This window comes from Erythrolamprus reginae, chromosome 13, assembly GCF_031021105.1.
Source record: "Erythrolamprus reginae isolate rEryReg1 chromosome 13, rEryReg1.hap1, whole genome shotgun sequence".
In the NCBI taxonomy this organism is placed as follows: Eukaryota; Metazoa; Chordata; class Lepidosauria; order Squamata; family Dipsadidae; genus Erythrolamprus; species Erythrolamprus reginae.
In genome coordinates, this window is record NC_091962.1 from 12375967 (window position 1) to 12400296 (window position 24330).

General features: G+C 42.8%; 1 protein-coding gene and 1 long non-coding RNA gene across 2 annotated transcripts in view; one reads left to right on the forward strand and one right to left on the reverse strand.

Annotated features, from left to right (window-relative positions):
• THBS3 (thrombospondin 3) overlaps positions 1–16217 on the reverse strand; it is a 29866-nt gene extending 13649 nt beyond the window's left edge. The window contains exons 1-13 of the mRNA XM_070766622.1: positions 16074–16217; positions 12746–12952; positions 11820–12076; positions 10553–10655; positions 9130–9156; positions 8844–8926; positions 7549–7600; positions 7071–7219; positions 6304–6444; positions 2995–3072; positions 2658–2810; positions 1562–1672; positions 12–119 (exon numbers count right to left, since the gene is read on the reverse strand). Of these exons, the coding sequence (XP_070622723.1) occupies positions 12–119; positions 1562–1672; positions 2658–2810; positions 2995–3072; positions 6304–6444; positions 7071–7219; positions 7549–7600; positions 8844–8926; positions 9130–9156; positions 10553–10655; positions 11820–12076; positions 12746–12952; positions 16074–16194 (1590 nt within the window). The 5' untranslated portion in view covers positions 16195–16217. The remainder of the gene's footprint in view (positions 1–11; positions 120–1561; positions 1673–2657; positions 2811–2994; positions 3073–6303; positions 6445–7070; positions 7220–7548; positions 7601–8843; positions 8927–9129; positions 9157–10552; positions 10656–11819; positions 12077–12745; positions 12953–16073) is intronic.
• LOC139175498 (uncharacterized) overlaps positions 1–24330 on the forward strand; it is a 39880-nt gene that overhangs the window by 14846 nt on the left and 704 nt on the right. The window lies entirely within an intron of this gene.

Sequence of the window (24330 nt, forward strand, 5' to 3'; positions counted from 1 at the left end):
TTTTGGGGTACCTCCACATTCTTGATTCCGTCGCCATCGGCATCATCGTCACACTGGTCACCAATGCCGTCATTATCTGCGTCTTCCTGCCCTGAGTTCGGGGTCAACCGGCAGTTGTCCTGAAAAAATAGAAACATAGAAGATTGACGGCAGGAAAAGACCTCATGGTCCATCTAGTCTGCCCTGATACTATTTCCTGTATTTTTATCTTAGGATGGATCTATGTTTATCCCAGGCATGTTTAAATTCAGTTCCTGTGGATTGACCAACCACGTCTGCTGGAAATTTGTTCCAAGCATCTACTACTCTTTCAGTCAAATAATATTTTCTCATGTTGCTTCTGACCTTTCCCCCAATTAAACTCAGATTGTGCCCCCTTGTTCTTGTGTTCATTCCTATTAAAAAAAATCTTCCCTCCTGAACCTTATTTAACCCTTTCACATATTTAAATGTTTCGATCAAATATTAACCAGTCTTGGAAGTATATTATTTGTAAAATAACAGAGTAAGAAATGCCAGAGGTGTTGAAATCAATGAATTACAGAATTACAGCTCTTTGTATGTTTGAGTCTCCCCTGATCCTCTTTGTTGTTCTTTTCTGCACTTTCCTGTGCACGATGTTTGTAGCTGTCATTGCTAAACACAAGAAAATTTTTCCCCAAATGCCATCACTCTGCTAAACAAATAATCCCCTCAACACTGTCCAGCTATTTACTAAGTCTGCACTACTATTACTGCTAGCTTTTTTTCTCATCGTTCTATCATATCTCAAGACCTAAAATGATCACCTAACATCAAAAACATCATCAAAAAAGCACAACAAAGAATGTTCTTTCTGCGCCAGCTCAGGAAGCTCAAACTGCCCAAGGAGCTGCTGATCCAGTTCTACAGAGGAATCACTGAGTCTGTCATCTGCACCTCTATAACTGTCTGGTTTGGTGCTGCAACCCAACAAGATGGACACAGACTTCAGAGGATAATCGGAACTGCAGAAAAAACAATGGCTGCCAACCTGCCTTCCATTGAGGACCTGTATACTGCACGAGTCAAAAAGAGGTCGGGGAAAATATTTACTGACCCCTCGCATCCTGGACACAAATTGTTTCAACTCCTACCCTCAAAATGTCGCTACAGAGCACTGCACACCAAGACAACTAGACACAAGAACAGTTCTTTTCCAAACGCCATCACTCTACTAAACAAATAATTCCCTCAACACTGTCAGACTTTCTACTAAATCTGCACTTCTATTCTACTAGTTTTTCTCACCATTCCTATCACCCATTTCCTCCCATGTTGACTGTATGACTGTCACTTGTTGCTTTTATCGTAAGATTTTTATTAATATTGCTTCTTCATTGCTTATTTGACCCCTATGACAACCATTAAGTGTTGTACCACTTGATTCTTGACAAATGTATATTTTATTTTATGTACGCTGAGAACATATGCACCAAGACAAATTCCTTGTGTGTCCAATCACACTTGGCCAATAAAAATTCTATTCTATTCTATTCTATTCTATCACCCATCTCCTCCCACTTGTGACTGTGTGTTTTACCTGTGCACAGTGCTTGTGGTTGTCAATGCAGGGCAACGGCTCGTCTGGATAGCCGTCGATGTCTGTGTCCCGCCCGCACACATTTCCGTTGCCGGCCCAACCCACGTTGCACTAGACAGGCAGAGGAAAAAGAAAAGCCACAATTTGATTAAGGAGACCGATGGAAATCGCACAATAATTCGCTTAAGGAGGCCAATCGAGATCACAAAATGGTTTTTGTTGAGGATGGCGATTTAAAATCGTGGAATGGTTTTATCAAGGGTGCCGGCTGAAATCAGAAAATAATTTTATTGATCGGAATAAATAATAATAATAATAATTTAATAATTTATTAGATTTGTATGCCGCCCCTCTCCGAAGACTCGGAGCGGCATACAGAGATTGAATCAATCTTATGAATCTGTTACCGAATTGCGTTGTTTCTAGTTGTGCTATAAAAAACGGCCAATAATGGAATTGACAAAAATTAGTGCAGATTGTTTGTCGATTTGTTTATTGTAATATTCAAGTGTGTCTAATATGATTCGTGTTTCCGTGCAGCAGGAAGCCATTCTGATCTGAGTGTATTATTTGGTTTAGAATTTTTAAAAGTCTTTTTGACATAATTGAGGCTAATATTTTGTAATCGGTATTAAGGAAGGAGATCGGCCTATGGCCAAATTGATTTTAATTAAAGATGATGATTTAAAATCATGGAATAATTTTACTAAGGGGGCCGACTGAAATCAGAAAATAATTTTATTAAAGGTGTCGATTGAAATCACAAGTTTTTTTTAAATTAAGGATGCGCAATGAAGTCACAAAATGGTTTTTATTAAGAATGCAGACTGAAATCACAACATGTTTTTTTTATTAAAGGCGCAACCTGAAATCAGAAAACAATTTTAATAAGGGTGTGCCAAATGAAATCACACAATTTCCCAGCGAAAGGCAACACAACCTGGAGAGAACACATCAGCTCCTCTCCTCTACCTTCCAAAAGACTCGGAAACAGCTAAATGGAGCCTCCATCGTTAAGAGTAGTCTACCTTCCCCTACCCTACTTGGCCTCCGGCCTTCCACCCGAACCTCAGGATTTCAAGAGGAGAATTCTTACCGAACAGGAAACATCGCCGTTGCGTTCGAAGAGGCAGTACCCGTTGACGTCGCAAGGGTTGTGGCTCGGGCTTTCGCACGCCTTCTGCGGGGTACAACTGCCCGCCTCCTTCTCCACAAAACCGGATTTACACGGCCCACATTTGAAAGACCCCTAAGAGAGAGAGAAGAAAGGCAGGGTAAAGCAAAATGAAGGGGGACCGAACCTGGCCAGCTTTCACGGAACATTATCAGACGGGGGTCGGGTGGGAATTGTGCGAATTTCCTCCTTCCTGGACCCGCGCACGTTTTTTTTGTAAAGTCCCTTCCTGCTGTTCCCAAATGGAGCTACTACTCACCACCGTGTTGGTGCAAATTGCGTTAGGGTCACAACCTCCGTTGTTCCCGTTGTTGCATTCATCAACGTCCGTGCAAATCTGGGGCAAACAGAGATGAGTTAGCCAGGTAGTCTTGGGAGAGGATAACGCAAGCAATTAAATTTATTAAATTAAATTTATTAAATTTATTTAATTTAATTTATTAAATTTGTTTAATTTAATTTATTAAATTTGTTTAATTTAATTTATTAAATTTGTTTAATTTAATTTATTTATTACATATGCTTAATTTATTTTACTTTAATTTATTACATTTGTTTAATTTAATTTATTTAATTTAATGTATTGTATTTATTGTATTTTATTTAATTTAGTTAATTTATTGCATTTATTTATTTAATTTATTGTATTTATTTATTACATTTGTTTAATTTAATTTATTTTTTATTTTTTATTAAATTTATTTTATTTAATATATTGTATTTTTATTGTATTTATTAATTTAATTTAATTTAGATTAGATTAGATTAGATTTATTGGATTTATATGCCGCCCCTCTCCGCAAACTCGGGGCAGCTCACAACAATAATAAAAAACAGCACAGTACATAATACCAAATCCAATGCCCACCAATCTAATTACAATTTAAAATTAGTAATCTCATAAAAACAGTATATATAAAAAACAGGCACACAGTCAATCAATCAACAAAACAACATGGGCAAGGGGGAGGTGTTTTAGTTCCCCCATGCCTGACGGCAGAGGTGGGTCTTAAGGAGTTTTCGAAAGGCAGGGAGGGTGGGAGCAATCCTAATCTCAGGGAGGAGCTGGTTCCAGAGGGTCGGGGCCCCCATAGAGAAGGCTCTTCCCCTGGGTCCCGCCAGACGACATTGTTTAGTCGACGGGACCTGGAGAAGGCCAACTCTGTGGGACCTAACCGGTCGCTGGGATTCGTGCGGCAGGAGGCGGTCCCGAAGATATTCTGGTCCGGTGCCATGAAGGGCTTTAAAGGTCATAACCAACACTTTGAATTGTGACCGGAAACTGATCGGCAACCAATGCAGACTGCGGAGTGTTGGAGTGATATGGGCATACTTGGAGAAGCCCATAATTGCTCTCGCAGCTGCATTCTGCACGATCTGAAGTTTCCAAACACTTTTCAAAGGTAGCCCCATGTAGAGAGCATTACAGTAGTCGAGCCTCAAGGTGATGAGGGCATGAGTGACTGTGAGCAATGACTCCCGGTCCAAATAGGGCCGCAACTGGCGCACCAGGCGAACCTGGGCAAACGCCCCCCTCGCTACAGCTGAAAGGTGTTTTTCTAATGTGAGCTGTGGATCGAGGAGGACTCCCAAGTTGCGGACCCTCTCTGAGGGGGTCAATAACTCCCCCCTAGGGTAATGGACGGCCAGATAGAATTGTCCTTGGGAGGCAAAACCCACAGCCACTCCGTCTTGTCTGGGTTGAGTTTGAGTTTGTTGACACCCATCCAGGCCCCAACAGCCTCCAGGCACCGGCACATCACTTCCACTGCTTCGTTGACTGGACATGGGGTGGAGATGTACAACTGGGTATCATCGGCATATTGATGATACCTCACCCCATGCCCTTGGATGATGTCGCCCAGCGGTTTCATGTAGATATTAAATAGCAGGGGGGAGAGGACCGACCCCTGAGGCACCCCACAAGGGAGAAACCTCGGGGTCGACCTCTGACCCCCCACTAACACCAACTGCGACCGACCGGAGAGGTAGGAGGAGAACCACTGAAGAACAGCACCTCCCACTCCCAACCCCTCCAGCCGGCGCAGAAGGATACCATGGTCGATGGTATCGAAAGCCGCTGAGAGGTCAAGGAGCACCAGGACAGAGGACAGGCCCCTCTCCCGGGCCCGCCAGAGATCATCCATCAACATGACCAAAGCAGTTTCCGTGCTGTAGCTGTGCCTGAATCCAGACTGCTGAGGACCTAGATAATCGGCTTCATCCAAGGACCGCTGGAGTTGAATTGCCACCACCTTCTCAACAACCTTCCCCATGAAGGGAAGGTTGGAGACTGGACGGTAGTTATTAAGCACGGCTGGGTTCAGGGAAGGCTTATTGAGGAGGGGACGCACAACCGCCTCCTTATAAAGGGGCGGAAAGGACCCCCCCCAAGGAGGTGTTGACAATCTCCTGGACCCAGCTCCGTGTCACCCCTCGACTGGCCGAAACCAGCCAAGAGGGACACGGATCCAGTAGACAGGTGGCGGAACTCACAGCTCCAATGGTCTTGTCCACTTCATCAGGTGTCACCAAGTCAAACTCCTCCCAGACAGATGGACAAAGACGTTTAGCCCCAGTCACCTCGACTGACTCATTGTCAGTCGACTCTGTTTCACAATTGGAGTCGAGGTCCGCTCGGATCCGGGCGATTTTATCAGCGAAAAATGTGTTAAAATCCTCGGCACTACTCTGCAAGGGCTCCCCAACTCCCCTCTGATTAAGAAGGGAGCGGGTTACCCTAAACAGAGCGGCCGGGCGGGATTCCGCTGATGCAATCAAGGCGGCATGATACGCGCATCTTGCCGCCTTGAGCGCCACTTTGTAAGTCTTAATATGAGCTCTTACAAGTGTTCGATCGGATTCGGACTTACTCTTCCTCCATCGCTTCTCCAGACGTCTCTTCTGGCGCTTCAACACCCGGAGCTCCTCGTTGAACCATGGAGCTCTACGGGGTCTAGTGCCGCGGAGAGGTCGCAACGGCGCAATCCGGTCAAGAGCCTCCCCTGCAGCCTTGTTCCAGACCTCAGCAAGAGACTCTGCCGAACTGTGGACAAGTGTATCTGGAATTTAATTTATTACATTTGTTTAATTTAATTTATTAAATCTATTTAATTTAATTTATTTAATTAATTTAATTTAATTTGTTAATTTAATTTAATTTAATTTGTTAAACTTATTTAATTTAATTTATTAAACTTATTTAATTTAATTTGTTAATTTAATTTAATTTAATTTATTTAATTTATTTGATTTAATTTATTTTATTTAATTTATTAAAATTATAAGCCACCCAACTCCTTCCGGACTCCGGGCGGCGTACAACCAATCCTTGTGTTATGATGGCCCTGTGATGGCATTGCGTGCCACAACGAAGAGAAAGAGACAGAAAACCAGAAAGATTTCAACCGTCTGGTATTCTACAAAAAAAGGGAAGGTTCTGGAATCTCCATGGCTTCTTTTTTTAAATAAAAAAAATCTGTCCTACCTCAAAGGGCCGTGTTTTGAGTTGAAAGAGAAAACAATCCTCCAGTTTTTGTAAACTTCAACTGGGATTTAAGTCACTCACCTGTTTGCTGGCTTTGGCGTAATCGGCCCCCACTCCAGTGACAAGATTCCCCTTGTAGCCCGGCGGACACGGCTCACAACGAAACCCGGGTGCAATGTTGAGGCATTTGGAACCAGCAAAACACGGGTTCGCAAACAAACACTGCAGTCAGGCCATAAACATAAAAAGGAATGAGGTGTAGTAGTAAGTAAAAGTAAAGGTTCCCCTCGCACATACTTGCTACTCGTTCCTGACTCTAGGGGGCGGTGCTCATCTCCGTTTCAAAGCCGGAGAGCCAGCGCTGACTGAAGACGTCTCTGTGGTAAAACACTGAAGGAGTTCCTTTCCTGCCAAAAGTGGTCCCTATTTTTCTACTTGCATTTTTTATGCGCTAGGTTGGCAGAAGCTGGGACAAGTAATGGGAGCTCGCCCCGTTATGCGGCGCTAGGGATTCGAACCGCTGAACCGCCGCCCTTTGTGATCGACAAACTCAGTGTCTCAGCCACTAAGCCACCGTGTCCCTAATCTAAACATCGATGAATCCCTAACCTAAACACCACGTACCTATCTACACATACTTTAATATACGTAGGATTATATTGATATTGGCAGGATTGTAGAATGGTACTTTGCAAAATCAACGGCGTTGATAAGAAACAAGGGATTATAGATGATCGGATTCTATATAACAACAGGATAGTTTTCCCCGGAAGGCGCGAAGGTATTTTTTATAACTAAAAAAAGATGACGGGACGAGACCAAATCATAGGAGCTGAAAATTCTTTCACCTCGTTGATATCAGCACAATGGGTGCCGTTGCCTTCAAAACCAGGAGGACAGGGCCCGCAACGATATCCCGGGTATTCGTAGATTTCCATACAGTCGACGCCGGCGAAACACGGGTTCGGGTTACAACGGGACCGGTGTTCGTGAAACCCTATCGGAAGGGAGGTTTTAATTGGTCACAGGTTGGAAATAATAACCTGAACGGTAGACCACAATGAGGCAAGGTTCTAGTTCTCAAGAAGCCACGGCTTCCCAAGCTTCCCCCCCCCACTTTACGGATAGTCCTCGGCTTACGACCACAATGGAGCTCAACGTTTCTCTCGCTAAAACGAGACAATTATTAACCGAGTTTTCCTCCAACAGGCAGTTATAAGTTTTAAGAGAGATGGGAAAAACGAATTGTAAGGACATTTATTGCAGCAAAATCCACTTCTCCTCTGTGGTGGAGGTGCTCCATATCTCCCTCTCGGTCCAACTCACCGCATACTTGGCATTCCATGATGGTGTTCCGTATTAAAGACATTTCTTTGACCTGGAAAGGAAAAAATATAAATATATATATCAGAAATAATAGAGATTCTCTCAAGTTGCTGGAGATGTCCAGAAGGGGAGAAAACACTTGCTGGTTTGTGCTTAAATCCCCGTTTAACCAGAAATTACTAGTTTGTTACTTTGTGAATTAATACTGGTAGTATTATGTCGTGTCAGGGTTAATAATAATAATTAATGATAATAATTTATTAGATTTGTATGCCGCCCCTCTCCGAAGACCTGGGGCGGGTTCCAAGTAATATATCCACAGCAAATGGAATCCCTCAAAGAACGATTTATTTGGCTATACCATGGCACAAGCTGGTGAAAAATGTTCCTGCGGTTTCACCTGCCGTACATTTCGCAGTATACAACACACTTTTTCCCATCTTATAAGAGGATGAAAATTCGAGTGAGTCTTATACACCAAATGTAGTAGCCAAAAACGCAAGGCTCCTTGCTGTCTCCTTCCTTCTTGCTCACACGGTAAACACTGTTTCAGTTTCCAAACAGCCCTGAACAGGACGCTAACCAGATGAATATCGTGGATGCTGGTAGGCAGAGGCAGAATTTCTCTCCCCCTCCCCCTTAGTTTTCCTCCCCCACCCCAAACTAAGGTGTGTCTTATACTCTGAAAAATATAGTAATTAAAAGTTTTCCACTTTTTCGCCAACAAATAGTCTGATAGTCCAACCGAGATGCAGTCTGGTCGCTTGGTAACATTACTCCTTTTTTTTCCAGCCTCCTGTTGGAATGACCTTGGTTCTCAGGGGAAACTATTTTGTTTCGACCAGCTATCTCTATTCCTTCCTCCCTATCCCTCATCTCTATTGTAGCAATAATGAAGCCAGCTTCACAATTGACACCCTGACTGACAACAGTTTGTTTAGTGACCATTCTAAATGACAACAGCTCACAACACTGCAACATCTCCATGGTTACATGATCAGAGGCCGGGCAACTGGTTCATATTTATAACAGTCGCGATGTTCCTGAGAGATCACATAAAATCCTCTTTGGCAGCCTTCTCACGAGCCGAGTGAACAAAGGAATCCGGATCCCTAAATTAACGATGGCTTAACAACCGGATCCCTAAATTAATGACGGCAGTGATTCATTTAACGCCCAGGGCAAGAAATGTCGTAAAAGGGCAAAACCGAATTCAGGAAGTGTCTTGCTTAAGAACAGATCTTTGGGGCTCATTTTGTGACCATAAATCGAGGACCATAACCCTCCGATTGTACCTGATCTTTCACATCCTCTTGAAGTTCCATCAGAATTTGGTTGAAGAGGGTCAGTTGCCGTACCAGGGCTTTCGTTTGCTCACCTGTCACACAAGGTGTAATGAAAACAAAACATTTGTTTTTGTTTAATTCTACTTTTTGACCCCGTTCTTACCTAGCTCAAGACCCCTTCTGTCTTATCACTGCCTCATAATTTGGGGGGGTGTCTCCCCGCACTAAACCCAGCACTCCAATGTGCTTTCCGTGGGAAGGGATTTGGCAACAGCAGGCCCCCATTTGAACTCACCAAAGAGAGAATTGATCACGTTGGATACTGAAAAGAGAGAGAGGGAGAGAAATGAAGAAGAGTGGAAGACACACATGTGATCAAGTTTTCAAAGAATCAAAGAACGATAATGGATGGAAAGCTGACCACCTGGAAATAAGGAGCACACTTTCTGATGGTGGTCCCTTTCAGCTCTATTCTGATTGATTGATTGATTGATTGAAAACTATGGTAAGTGCCCTGCTGGTTTTCGGAAATCCTACCCAGTAATTGGCTCACATTGGGGGGGGGGACACACACACGCAGTGGGAATAGTAAGTTTTTGCACTATTTATTGAATACCTAATAGTTATTTTTATTGTCCTTCCTTTTCTAGTATCTTAGTATGAGCCTCAATTACTTTTAAAACAGGAGATAATTAAATAGCATGTTTTTACCCACAAATGCTTTAATAATTTTAATCATAATCTAGAACTGAACTTTTATAGCAATTCAAGAAAATCGAGCTACTTGCCTAGCCTGTTATCATAGCGAACCCTGTGGGTTCAGTACAAAACCTTGAAATGTTGCTGTGCTCCTCAACAAATAATGCTGCCTATCCTTTGTCCTTTTAGTGGTTCTTCAAATAATGTGATTTCATCCACTGAATCCAAGCACCTATTTGAAAACTTATCTTGGTTGGTAAGCCACTCCTGCCCAGTCACCTGACCTTTAAGCCACCCCCCGGTCACATGATTGTCAAGCCACTCCCACCTGAATGAAATAAATAATATGCTAAACATTAATTGGATAATCACAAAAGAATTAGCAATACTAGTTAAATATGGGGAATTGCCAGAATTTAAAGAAATCAAAACAGCAGCTTTGGAAAGCGCTCAAGCAGTTGTTGTATTAGGGTGGAAAGATAGCAATAAATGGACAATCCAGAATTGGTATTGGTACATGGTGGACCACATTCATTTCGAAATTATGGAAATAAGATTAAATAATTTGATGAAAATAAATTGGAGAAGCTGATGGCACGATGGAATAAGATGAAAAATTATATCTTAAGTAGAATTTAGGACGACAATGTGAAAAATAAATTCCAATCACTTTTTGTATGTAAAGAAATGTAAACTGGAGCAAAGGAAGAAATTGAAATTTATTGTAAATAATATAACCCCCTAAATGGTGGTGGGGTTTTATTGGTGATGGGCACGTCTTCTTTTATGTATTTTTTGTTTGTTGTTAATTTAGTAAATAAACCAACAAAAAAAATAATTTTTTTAAAAAAGCCACTCCCACCTGGTCACATGGCCGGCAAGCCACTCCTACCTGGTCCCGTGGCCATCAAGCCACACCCACACATATGAGCCACGCCCACAGCGTGGCAGTACAAAATTTTGGCAGCCCATCACTGCTCCTACCCCAAGGAAGGAGTTTTCTTTGGATTGGCCTTTACCTGTGTTTTGCATGGATTCGTCCTCTTGAAAGGGACATTCGCTCAAGGCTCCGACGCGGCTCAGGGATCCTCCGAGGACGAGTTTGAGTGATTCCAGAGATCCCTAAAAATATCAGGAGAGGAAGAACAGCCATTGGTGGAAAGACACATAACCTGGTTGTGTTTTTGGGGAGGAAGAAATTCCTGGTAAAATAGACGTTTCCTCTAAAATTGGGTTTTCTTTTATTATTATTATTATTATTATTATTATTATTATTATTATTAAAGAACATATAATCTTTATTGAAGATAAATAGGGCAGGGAAAAAGCCTTCTCTGTGGCGGCCCCGGCCCTCTGGAACCAACTCCCCCCAGAGATTAGAATTGCTCCCACCCTCCTCGCCTTTCGTAAGCTCCTTAAAACCCACCTCTGCCGTCAGGCATGGGGGAACTGAGATATTCTTTCCCCCTAGGCCTTTACAATTTATGTATGGTATGTTTGTTTGTATGGATTTTTGGTTTTACAATAAGGGTTTTTAATTGTTTTAGTATTGGATTTACATGCTGTTTTTTATTCCCGTTGTTAGCCGCCCCGAGTCTATGGAGGGGGGCGGCATACAAATCCAATAAATAAATAAATAAGTAAATAAGTAAGTAAGTAAGTAAGTAAGGAAAGAAAGAAAGAAAGAAAGAAAGCCAAAGGACTATGTGAATATTGGTACAAACGTATATGAATTTAGAGTCTACAGTTATAAATCAAAATACACGCTTTGATATATTGAAGAAAATAAAGCTAAAGAGAGAGAGAAAGAAAAAGAGAGAAAAGGGGGAAGGAAAGAGAAGAAGAAAACTTAAAAATAAAAAAGGAAGAAGAAAGAAAGATAAATTCAGACCTATAAATTTATCAGACGTCGTAAATAGGGTCAATTTATCTGTTGACCTGATTACTCTACAGCTTTTAAGATCTTTACTATCAACGTAGATGAAAGTTTTAGGTTTCTAAATTTGAGTTAGAGTTTAAACTCTAACTAAAATTGGATTTTCACCGCGGTGATGTTGAACTTATTCCTTTTTTTTTTTTGCTTTCTATGTTTATATGCTGGCACGCACCCATTTTTAAATTTTATTTTTAATTATTTATTTATTTTTGTCTGCAACGTCTTGTTTATTCTGCTTGTATTTGGTGCTCGGATTCTTTTTGCCAATGTGTGGGATGGAGCATTTCTTGGTTGAGATTTGGGGTTGCCAGATGTTTGAGTGTGGGAAAGAGGGTGGGCTGCGTTCTCACCTGAATCCGGAGATACGTTTTCTGCCCGGTTCTCACTTCCACGGCTTCGGTTTTTTCCTGGTCAATCGAGGCCAATTCGGGCAGCCCCGCATGGGAGTCCAGCAACTTGCAATCCACGTAGAGCTCCAAGGAGAGGCTGCTGGCCTTCAGGCCACTGACCCGCAGGAGAAGCGTGTGGCTACGTCCATCCGACAGGTTGGAATTCTGGAGGTTGACCGAGTGGAGTTTTCCATCGGCACGTAAGTATCGGACGAGAACTGTGCAAGTCAAAATCAAGGTTTGAGTAAAATCAATTGACTTCTTTCTTTCCTTCCTTTCTTCCTTCTTTCTTTCCCTTTCTTTCTCTTTCTTCCTTTATGTCTTTTTCCTTCATCCTCCCTTTCCTTTCTGTTCCTTCCTTTCCTTCTTCCCTCTTTCCTTTTCCTTCCTTCCTTCTTCTTTATTTCTTCTTTTCTTTCTTTCTGTGTTCCTTTCTTCCTTTCTCCTCCTCTTTTCCTTCCTTCCTTCCTTTTTTCCTTCCCCACTTGCTCCTTCCTCTTTCTATCTTCCTTTTCCTTCCTTCTTCCTTCCTTCCTTTTTCTTTCTTTTCTTTTTTTTCTTTCTTTCCTTCTTTCCTTCCTTCCTTCTCTTCCTTCCTTCTTTCATTCCCTTTCTTTCTCTTCCTTCCTTTCTTTCTCCCTCCTTCCTTTCTCCTCCTTTTGTCCTTCCTTCCTCCCTCCTTTCTTTTCCTCCCTCCCTTCTGTTTTTTATTTTCTTTCTTTCTGTCCCTTCCTTGCTTTCTCCTGCCCTCCTTTCTCATCCTTTTCTCCTTCCTTCCTTCGTTCCTCCCTCCCTCGCTCGCTCCTTCTCCTTTCTTTTCCTTCCTTCCTCTTTCCTTTTTCTTTCTTTCTTCCTTTCTTTCTTTCTTTTTCTTCTTTCTCACTCACCTTTATTTGTCTTGCCGACCACGGAGACTTCAAACCAGCGGCTGTTATCCTTCTTGTAGTAAAGGCCAAAGAGAACCCCACCTTGTTTGGGAGGCAGGTGAAACGTCGATAAAAGGTACATCTCATGGACAGATAAAACCTCCGTCCGGATTTTGTTTGCGACGTTGGTCATATGTCGAGGTTCGGTGATGGTCAGGAGGTCAACGACTAAGAAAGGGGGAGAAAAAACATGGGAGTCAGTCACAAAGAGAGCCAAGTTTACATCCAGTGCTTTGGAGAAGAAGGGGAACCTAAGAGGTCATCTACACAACCCCCAGCCAGGAAATTGATTTATTTCTATTTTGTCAAGTACGTATAGGTGGTATACAAAGATATAACAATGTTTATATACAGGATACTATTAAAAGAGAAACATTAGGACAGGGGACGGAAGGCACACTGGGGGTTAGGTGATGATACTACAGAGTCTGGTAGTGAGCTCCAGGCATCAACTACTCGGTTACTAAGTAAGGAAGGAAGGAGGGAAGGAAAGAAAGAAAGAAGGGAAAATACAGTAGTAGAAAGAGGTAATAAATAAATATATAGGTAGGTAAGATATTTATTTTATTTGTCTCAAGATAAAGTTTTGGGGGTTAGGTGATGATACTACAGAGTTTGGTAGTGAGTTCCAGGCATCAACTACTCGGTTACTTAGTAAGGAAGGAAGGAAGGAAAGAAAGAAAGAAAGAATAATAGAAAGGTAATAAATAAATATGTAGGTAGGTAGGTGAGATATTTATTTATTTTTATCTATTTATTTGTTTTGTCAATTATGTATTGGTGGCATACAAAGATATAATAATATTCATATACATGATACTAGTAAGAGAGAAACATAAGGACAGGGGACGGAAGGCACGCTGGTGCACTTATGCACGCCCCTGACTGACCTCTTAGGAATCGGGAAAGGTCAACTGGACAGTCTAAGAGTAAAGTTTTGGGGGTTAGGTGATGATACTACAGAGTCACGGAGTGAGTTCCCTGCATCAACTACTCGGTTATTAAAGTTGTATTTCCTGCAGTCGGGTTTGGAGCCATTTACTTTGAAGTTTGTCTCTGTTGTGTGCTCGTGTGTTGTTGTGGTTGAAGCAGAAGTAGCTGTTGACAGGAAGGACGTTGTAGCAGATGATTGTATGGGCTATGCTTAGGTTGTGTTTAAGGCGACGTAGTTCTAAGCTTTCTAAGCCTAGGATTGTAAGTCTAGTTGCGTAGGGTATTCTGTTGCGAGTGGAGGAGTGGAGGGCTCCTCTTGTAAAGTATCTCTGGATGTTTTCTAGTGTCCGAAATACGGTGGGGGTTCTAGATAGATGAGCTATATTCAAGGATTGGTCTGGCGAAAGTTTTGCATGCTCTGGTTAGTAGTGTGAGATTACAGGAGCAGAAGCTACGTAGGATTAGGTTGGCAACTCTTGAAGCCTTTTGGGCGATGTTGGTTGGCATTTAAGTCATTTGATACGAGTACCCCAAGGTCTTTTTATGAAGCGAGGGTCATCTACAAATCTTCCCCCTGCAGTTCTTAAATCCTTAAATTTGACGTCTTCCAAGGTGGAACCGGTCTTAAGGGAAATAGGATTAAATTTTGTGTCTTTCTTTTTTTGGGGTGGCATTGAATCATCAGAAAAAACGTTTTCTTAAATTATTTGAAGGAAGGACTATTTTTTTTTTCCTGGAGAGAATTTTTCTATTTCAATCCCAGCCTTGAAAGAAAGGAAACACCCCAGCTGAGGTTGGATTTTAAAAGCACGTTGTTGGAAGAAAAAATGGCAAAACTGGGCCTCTGTGGTTTTAAAATATCCGTTTTAAAGTGCTGGAAAATGCTGAAACCAGCTGGCTACGAACTGATGCTAGCCCTGCCTGTTTCTCCTGCCAGGAGTTAACACCAGATGCGGTTCCACCGTCCCCCACTAGGGGGAACCCTCGAAGGAGCATCCTTTTAATTGGACATGAAAATTCATTTTTATTTATTTTTGGGGGTTGGGCATGTTTTTGCTACTTCACCAGAAACTTTTATTTTCGGCTTCCTGGGAATATCATTCATTGCTACTGTATTAAAATGCCACAAAAGAGGATTCAAGTTATAAAGGGGAGGGGGCAGGAGAGGGAGAGTGGGAGAAGGGAGGGAGGAAGAAGGGAAGGAAAAGAGATAGAAGGAAGGAGGAAGAAGGAGAAAAATAAGGGGAGGAAGGGAGGAAGAAGGGAAGGGAGGAAGAAGGGAAGAAAAAGAGAAATGAAGGAAGGAAAAGAGAGGAAGGGGAGAAAAAGGAGAGCGAGCGAGCGAGCAGGAAGGAAGGAATATGGAAGGAAGGATGGATGGAAGGAAGGAAGGAAGAAAAAGATGGAGGGAAGGAAGGAATAGGGAGGGAGGGAAGGAAAGAAGGAAGGAAGGAATGAAAAGAGATGGAGGGTAGGAAGGAATAGGGAGGGAGAGAAGGAAGGAAAGAAGGAAAAGAGATGGAGAAAAGGAAGAAATAGGGAGGGAGAGAAAGAAGGAAGGAAAGGAAAGAGATGGAAGAAGTGAAAGAAGGAAGGAATAGGGAGGGAGAGTGGGAAGGAAGGAAGGGAAAGAGATGGAGGGAAGGAAGAAATAGGGAGGAAGAGAAGGAAGGAAGGAAAGAAAGAAAAGAGATGGAGGGAGGGAAAGAAGGAAGGAATAGGGAGGGAGAGTGGGAAGGAAGGAAAAAAGGAAGGAAGGGAGGGAAGGAAGGAAGGAGAAATAGAGATGGAGGGAAGGAAGGAAAAGAGATGGAGGGAGGGAGAGAAGGAAGGATTAGGAAGAGCGTGTGGGAAGGAAGGAAAGAAGGGAAGCCAAGAAAGGAGGGAGGAAGAAAAAAGACACAGAAGGGAGAGAGGAGAAAAGGAAGGAAGGAAGAGAAGAGGGAGAAGAAAAAAGAGACGAAGAGAGAAGGAAAGAAAGAAGAAAACGAGAAAGCCAAACGGAGACGAAATGTCCAAACGCCCCGCGCTGCCTTGCGCTGTCTTGCTTCCCGGATTTATTCCAAACGCCCCCAACCCAATTTAACAACCCCTCCCCCAAATTCCCTCTCTCGCCCTCCCCGCTTGCAAGGCCTCCCCTCGGCGGGCAGCAGCCTCAGTTTCCCCGCCGGCAGGATGGGGGCAAAGACCCCACCGGTGGGGTGGGTGGGTGCGGGTCTCGACCCCCCAGCCTACCCTGGTTAAAGGGGGAGGGGCTCTGGATCTGCATCTGCGACCCCCCCCAACCCTACCAATCCTTGCAAACCCAACGGGAGGCTTTGCAACCTGGGCGACCCCTCCTCACTTTTTTTCTTACCTTGCAACTCGCGCCGGGCGGCCTGGCTGGTGGCGTCCCCCCAAAGGAGGAGGAGGAGGAGGAGGAGGAGGAAGGCGGGCAGGGGTCTCCTCCGGCCGAGGCGGCTGGCCCGGGGCTCCATCGCGGCGGGTGCCCCCGAGGAAAGGGGACGGCGTGGGGCTGGGACCGGAGGGGAGGCGCCCCGCCGCCCTTGGAATGGCCAGCAACGCCCCCTTGGGCTGGGAGCGCTGGCTCAGGCGCGGGGGGGGGGCGGATTTGAGGGGGGGTCCCCTCCAGGCAGCCCCAGGGGAGGGGTCTCCCAACAGGCGGGAAGAATCGGCAGCAGCAGTCTATCTGAGAACAGGGGGGGCAGACCCACCTTTTTCCTTTTGCCACCCGAAGCTCCCCTACCCAATTGAGGTCCCTTGCGTTTCCTTCCTTCCTTCCTTCCACCCAAAGCCCCCCTACCCAATTGAGCTTTGCAAGAGCATCTTTTTGGGCTGGGCAGAACCCCCTCCCTCCCCATCCTCTCTGCCCAGCCCAAAAAGATGCTCTTGCAAAGCCCGCCCCCCTTTCCTCCTTCCCTCCTGGTCTCTCCAGACCGACTGCCTCGGCCTCTGGAGGTTCTACTTCCCCCCTTTCCAGAACGGAACCCCATGAAAAGGATCTGAACAGCCCCCGAAAAGCAGGGGAGGGGATAGGAAAAATGTAAGAGAGTTCAATTGGGTAGAGGGGCTTCGGGTGGGGTTTCCCAGCCCACCCACCCCATATTTGCAACCCTCAGAGGAGCAGCTCGTGTTGGATGGGCCAGGACGAATCGTTCCCCACTCCCCCATCCCAGAACAGAGCCTGCCCTTTAAGGAGTAGTCTACCGCACCAAGGGAGAGAGAGAGAGAGACAGAGAGAGAAAAAAAGAGACAGAGACAGAGAGAAAGAGAGAAAGAGAGAGAGAAAGAGAGAAAGAGAGACAGAGAGAGAGAGAGAAAGAGAGACACAGAGAAATAGCATCCTGCAGGACCAACAATGTCAAACTCTCCATTTTACTTTAAAAAAAAACTTGGGGGGGGGTTGTCAGGCTTCTGCCCCCCCTCCCTGACCCCCTCCCTTCCAATGGGTCAGTAGAGCTGTCCAATCCCTGACCAGCCCCCTCTCTTTCCTCCACCCCCCCCATCTTGGCCTGGCCACTCGTTTTTTCGAAAATGACCTCATTGTTTTCTTGGTGCAATTCAAGAATTGGAGGGCGGGGTCGCTTCTGGCCCCCCCTTGATCACACACACACCGATTTGGCTACAAACCCTCCACTCTCCCTCCCTCCCCCCCCTGGAAAGGCCCCCTTGAATAAAGGCCCTGAATTTCAAACACGATGTAAAGTTAAGAATTACTTTTCCTGCCAAGAAAAATCTTCCCTAAACTTGAATCCTGTAATCGTTTCAGGGGTCTCTCTCTCCCCCCCCTTTCAAAAGTATTGAACCCTAATCTCCATCACCCCCCCCCCCACTGCAAAATCTTGGAAGATTCTCCAGTAAGGAAGAAACGCCTTTGCTTGGCACCTCCGAAGGAAGGAAGGAAGGAGAAAAAGAAAAGGGAGGGGAGGGAAGGAGGGAGGAAGGAAAAGAAAAGGGAAGGAAGGAAGGAAAGAAAAGGGATGGAAGGAAGGGAAAGAAAGGAGGGAAGGAAGGAAGAAGAAAAAGAAAAGGGAAGGGAGGGAGGGGAAATCAAAGGAAGGAAGGAAGGAAGAAGGAAAAGAAAAGGGAATGAAGGAAGAGGAAAGGAAGGAAGGAAGGAAGGGGAAAGGAAAGGAAAAGAAGGAAGAAGAAAAAGAAAAGGGAAAGGAGGAAAGAAGGGAAAAGGAAAGGAAGGAAGAAGAAAAAGAAAAAGGGAATGGAGGAAGGAAGGGGAAAGGAGAGGAAAAGAAGGAAAAAGAAAAATCGAAGGAAGGAAGAAAGGAAGGAAGAAGGAAAAGAAAAGGGAATGAAGGAAGAGGAAAGAAAGGAAGGGAGGAAGGGGAAAGGAAAAAAAGGAAAAGGAAAAGAAAAGGGAAGGGAAGGAAGGAAGTAAAAAGAAAACAAAGAAAGAAGGAGAGGAAGGAAGAAAAAGAAAAGAAAGAAAGAAAGAAAAAGAAATTGCAAGCCACTCCAGATTCTGCAAAGGGAGGCAGCTTTTTGCCACTGCCAATTTGCAAGGAAAGGATTGCTGATCCTCCCCCCACTTCCTCTCTGCCCCCTCCCAAAACCACCAAACCCTCATCTGGATTTGCAACTGGCCGGCATCTGTTTATGTTCTGTTTGCAGGCCACCATAACAACGGGGGCCTCTGGTTTGCACCTCGTTCCTTGGAGCTCTTCCCAACTTCCGTGGCTTGGGGGGTGCCCGCTTAACCCCTTGGTGGAGGGGGCTCTTGGAGGGGAGCCAAGATACTTTGCCAGAAGAGCCCCCCCACTCCTCCACCCACAACGGAGGAATCCCCTACGCAACCAGACTTACACAATCCTAGGTTCGGAAAGCCTAGGACTACGTCGCCTTCAACACGACTTAAACACAGCCCATAAAATCATCCTTCCAGTCAACGACTACTTCAGCTTCAACCACAACAACACACGAGCACACAACAGACGCAAACTCAAAGTGAACTGCTCCGAACTTGACTGCAGGAAATACGACTTGAGTAGCCGAGTAGTTGATGCCCGGAACTCACTACCTGACCCTGTAGTATCATCACCTAACCCTCAAAACTTTACTTTTTTTTTCTTTTTTAATATTTTTATTAATTTTCTTTAAAATAACATACAGACTTAGAAACATTTAACATACGGTGTAGGGATGTATCATCCCTGCTTTTCTCAAAAGTATAAATGCAGATACAGAAAAAGGAATACATGATTAGATACCTAATTCAATGCTACTAATACAAAAAATGTCTAATAGAAAAATTTGATAGCATGAAAAAAATTTCTAACTAGTTTCAAGTCAAAAAATCTTTAAAAAAAAAGAAAATTTCTATTCTATATATATATAAACTAAATCTAATATAAATCTCAATGAAAAAAAATTATCTAAAGTATCTATACTTATTATTACTCTTCTTTCTTTATTTTTTATTCTTATCTATCCATTCATAAACATTGTTCCATGGTTCATAAAATTTGGTTTCTTCCTGATCATTCAAGCGTCTTGTCATCATGTCCATTTCCGCGCAGTCCTAAGAGGTCAGTAACGGGTGTGCATAAGTACACCAGCCTGCCTTCCATCCCCTGTCCTAATGTTTCTCTTTTCTTTCTTTCTTCCTTCCTTCCTTCCATCATTCATTCATTCATTCATTCATTCATTCCTTATTAACGGAGTAGCTGATGCCTGGAACCAGACTCTGTAGTATCATCGCCTAAGCCCCAAAACTTTACCCTGAGACAAAAAAATAAATAAATATCTTACCTACCTACCTATCTACCTACATATGTATTACCTCTTTCTATTATTTTCCCTTCTTTCTTTTCTTCCTTCCTTCCTTCCTTCCTTCCTTCCTTCCTTCCTTCCTTAAGCGCACCAGCATGCCTTCCATTCCCTGTCCTAATGTTTATCTCTTACTAGTATCATGTACATAAATATTGTTATATCTTTGTATGACACCAATACGTACTTGACAAAACAAACAAATGAATAAAAATAAATAAACTGCTTTCCTTCCTTCCTTCCTTCCTTTTTTCCTCCATCTCCAATTCCCTTCCTTCATTTTCCTTCCTTCCTTCCGTCACCTCCAATTCCCTTCTGTTTTCCTTTCTTTCCTTCCTTTTTTCCACCTCCAATTCCCTTCCTTCCTGTTTTCCTTCCTTCCTTCCTTCCTTCCTTCTTTCCTCCCTCTCTCCCTTCCTTTTCTCCACCTCCAATTCCCTTCTTTCCTTCCTTCCTTCCTTCCTTCTTTCCTCCCTCCCTCCCTTCCTTTTCTCCACCTCCAATTCCCTTCCTTCCTTCCTTCATCCACCCCCCTTTCTTCCTTTGTTATTCCTCCCTCCTTCCTTCCTTCCTTCCTTCTTTCCCTTCCTTCCTCCCTCCCTTCCTTTTCTCCACCTCCAATTCTCTTCCTTCCTTCATCCACCCCCTTTCTTCCTTTGTTATACCTCCTTCCTTCCCTCCTTCTTTCCCTTCCTTCCTTCCTTCCTCCATCACTGGAGGTTTTAAAGAAGTGATTGGACTGCCATTGTCTCAAATGGTATATGATCCCCTGCTTGAATCGGGGGTTGGACTAGAAGACCTCTAAGGTCCCTTCCAACTGTTCTGTGTGCAGTTTTCCCACTTTTTCTCCAACAGCTGTAATTTCTTTGCAGGGAAAACTTTTTTTCAGAAAAATCTACGGCTAGTCCAGGTTGCGTCTGAGTGGCCTTGCTTTGGGGAGAGAGAAAATTCCTCCAGGAAATAAGCCAAAGGATGTTTACAAGTTCCATTTTCTGGAGCTCTGGAAATTAAATTTATCCCTCCTTTAACACCAGCCTCCTCCTCCTCTTCTTTTATCAGGGTTTCCACCCCTTGTGAAATCCCAGCGAGGGTGGAAGGCAAATCTGTATTGTATTTATTTATTGTTGCAACTGAGACTTTAATTCTGGGTGGCTCCCTGCAAATTCCTCTGTCTTGTGCTAAATTAAAAAAAAAAAAAAATTATAATTATTTTTATGCGATTGTAAAATAGTTTGTTGTTGCATGGAATTATAATTTCCCCTCTTTTCTCCGTATTACAATCTCTTTTTCAACACATACGATGCACCCCCCCCCCCCCAGAAAGTTTATTATTTTGACTTATCCCGCCTCAAAATTTTGTAGCAGGGAATTTCTGGAAGCTCAGGAAAAATTATCCAGAGGTTTCCAAAGAACAGGACTGGGATAATCTATTCAAGGCTCATGCAAGGATACATCAATTAGTTCGTCAAGCCGCAGGAATTTTGGTTATTTGGGTCACACACACAAAAAAAGAGACTCGGTGGAAAATTTCTCAATCTTTCCCTTTCATGTTACTTGGCGGAATTTTTTTTGGGAAAAGTTAAAAATCTGGCAATGAAGGAATCTGGAAAGGTAATCCGAGGATAGGTTTTTAAAATCCAGATCGACTTGGTGTTGGTGGGAAATACAAATCAAGCATTAAATTATCATAGAATCCCTAAGGCTGGAAAGGGACCTTGGAGGTCTTCTAGCCCACCCCGTCCCCTGATTTCAACACTGGTCACTAAAATGAGCTAGGATTGTGACATTTTGTGGACCTGTTTCATCTTATTTATTGATTGATTGATTTGATTTGATTTGATTTGATTTGCTATTCGATTCGATTTGTATGCCGCCCCTCTCCGCAGACTCGGGGCGGCTAACAACAGTAAAAAAGGCAATATAAACAAATCTAATATTAAAAGTAATTTTTAAAAACCCCAATTTAAGAAAAACCAATCATACATACAGACGTACCATGTATAAATTTTATAAGCCTAGGGGAAAGGGAATATCTCAATTCCCCCATGCCTGACGACAGAGGTGGGTTTTGAGGAGGGTGGAGGCAACTCTGATATCTGGGGGGAGTTGGTTCCAGAGCGTCGGGGCCGCCACAGAGAAGGCTCTTCCCTGGGCCCCGCCAAATGACATTGTTTAGTCGACGGGACCCGGAGAAGGCCAACTCTGTGGGACCTAACTGGTTGCTGGGATTCGTGCGGCAGAAGACGGTCCCGGAGATATTCTGGTCGGTGCCATGAAGGGCTTTATAGGTCATAACCATCACTTTGAATTGTGACCGGAAACCAATCGGCAACCAATGCAGACTGCAGAGTGTTGGTGTGACATGGGCATATTTAGAAAAGCCCATGATTGCTCTCGCAGCTGCATTCTGCACGATCTGAAGTTTCCGAACACTCTTCAAAGGTAGCCCCATGTACAGAGCGTTGCAGTAGTCGAGCCTCGAGGTGATGAGGGCATGAGTGACTGTGAGCAGTGACCCCTGGTCCAAATAGGGCCGCAACTGGTGCACCAGGAGGACCTGGGCAAATGCTCCCCATGTTAAAAGGTAGTGTCATTTAAATCATGTTAAATCACTAATATTTAACTAAAATATTAAATTACTCAATATTCTAGAAACTAATATATACTGCTCAAAAAAATAAAGGGAACACTCAAATAACACCTGAATGAAATATTCTCATTGAATATTTTGTTCTGTCCAAAGTTGAATCTGCACAACAGCAGGTGAAATTGACTGTCAATCAGTAATGCTTCCTAAGTGGACAGTTTCATTTCACAGAAGTTTGATTGACTTGGGAGTTATATTCTGTTGTTTAAGTGTCCCCTTTATTTTTTTTTGAGCAGTGTATATATACACAATGCACACACAAAAAAGGTGAACACTCAAATGACACATCCTAGATCTGAATGAATGAAATATTGTCATTGAATATTTCATTTGCACAACTATTCCATTTGCACAACAGCAGGCGAAATTGACTGTCAATCAGTGTTGCTTGCTAAGGGGACAGTTTGATTTCACAGAAGTTTGAATGACTTGGAGTATATTGTGTGTTTAAGGGTTCCCTTTATTATATATACTGTACATCAGGGGTGGGGTTCTGAATTCGGCTACTGCCCGTTCGCATGCACAGTACCAAAAACAAAGATCGCGTTGCTTAGGTGCCGCCGAGAACCAGCTTGGGGCGTGGCAGGCTGGTTCCGGCGACCCATGCCACCAAGTTATTAACGGTTCTATAAAAACCAGTCTGAACTAGTAGAAACCCACCTGTGATATACAGTATATGTGTGTTTGTGTGTTAGTTGAAATATCTCCCCTCTATTTCTAAAGCTCTGCCTACCTACCTATCTATTTATTTATCTATCTAATCTCCCATCTACTCTATTTATTTATTTATCTATCTATCATCTCTCTCTATCATCTATCTATCTATTCTATCTTTCTCTTCTCTCTTACATACCCTCTATCATCTATTTCTTATCCATCCATCTACCTACCTATCTACATCTATCTATCTATCTATCTATCTATCTATCTATCTCTATCTATCTATCTACCTACCTACCTACCTACCTACCTACCTACCTACCTACATATCAGATAGATAGACAGACAGACAGACAGACAGACAGATAGATGATCGATAGATAGATGTAGATAGGTAGGTAGATAATAAATAGATGATAGAGGGTATGTAAGAGAGAATCTATACTATTTATATATCATCTATCTATTCTATTCTATTCTATTCTATCTACTCTCTCTAACTTATCTTATCTATTCTATTATCTATCATCTATCTACTCTTATGTATTCTATCTCTTCTCTATCTCTACCTACCTACCTACCTAACTATTTATCTATCTAATCTATCCTATTCTACTTTCTCCGTCTCTAATCTATCCCATCTACTCTGTTTATCTCCCTATCGTTTATCTATCTGTCATCCATCCATCCATCCATCCATCCATCCATATCTATCTATCTCTATCCAATCTATTATCCTATCTACTCTTTCTAATATACTATTACATTAGATAGAGAGATAAAGATAACCTTTCTGTGTCTCTCTCTCTCTCTAATCTAATCTAACCTATCTACTCTATCACTATCAATCTATCTATCTCTAATCTATTTATGTATCTATCTATCTATCTATCTATCTATCTATCTATCTATCTATCTATCTATCTATCTATCTATCTAATCTACTATTTCTAATCTACTGTTAGATAGATAGAGATAATCTCTATCTCCATCTAATCTAATTATCCTATCTACTTTATCATTATTTATCTATTTATCTAATTCTAATCCTATCTACTCTATTTATCTATCTCTCTTTCTGTCTGTGTCTGTCTTCCTACCTACCTACCTACCTATCATCTATCTATCTATCTATCTATCTATCTATCTATCTATCTATCTATCTATCTATCTACTCTATCTATCTATCTATCTATCTATCTATCTATCTATCATCTATCTATCTATCTATCTATCTATCTACTCTATCTATCTATCTATCATCTATCTATCTATCTATCTATCTATCATCTATCTATCTATCTATCTATCTATCTATCTATCTATCTATCTATCTATCATCTATCTATCTATCTATCTATCTATCTATCATCTATCTATCTATCTATCTATCTATCTATCTATCTATCTATCTACCTACCTACCCATCCATCCATCCATCCATCCACCTACCTACCTACCTACCTATCTATCCACCCACCTACCTACCTACCTACCTATCATCTATCCACCTACCTATCTATCT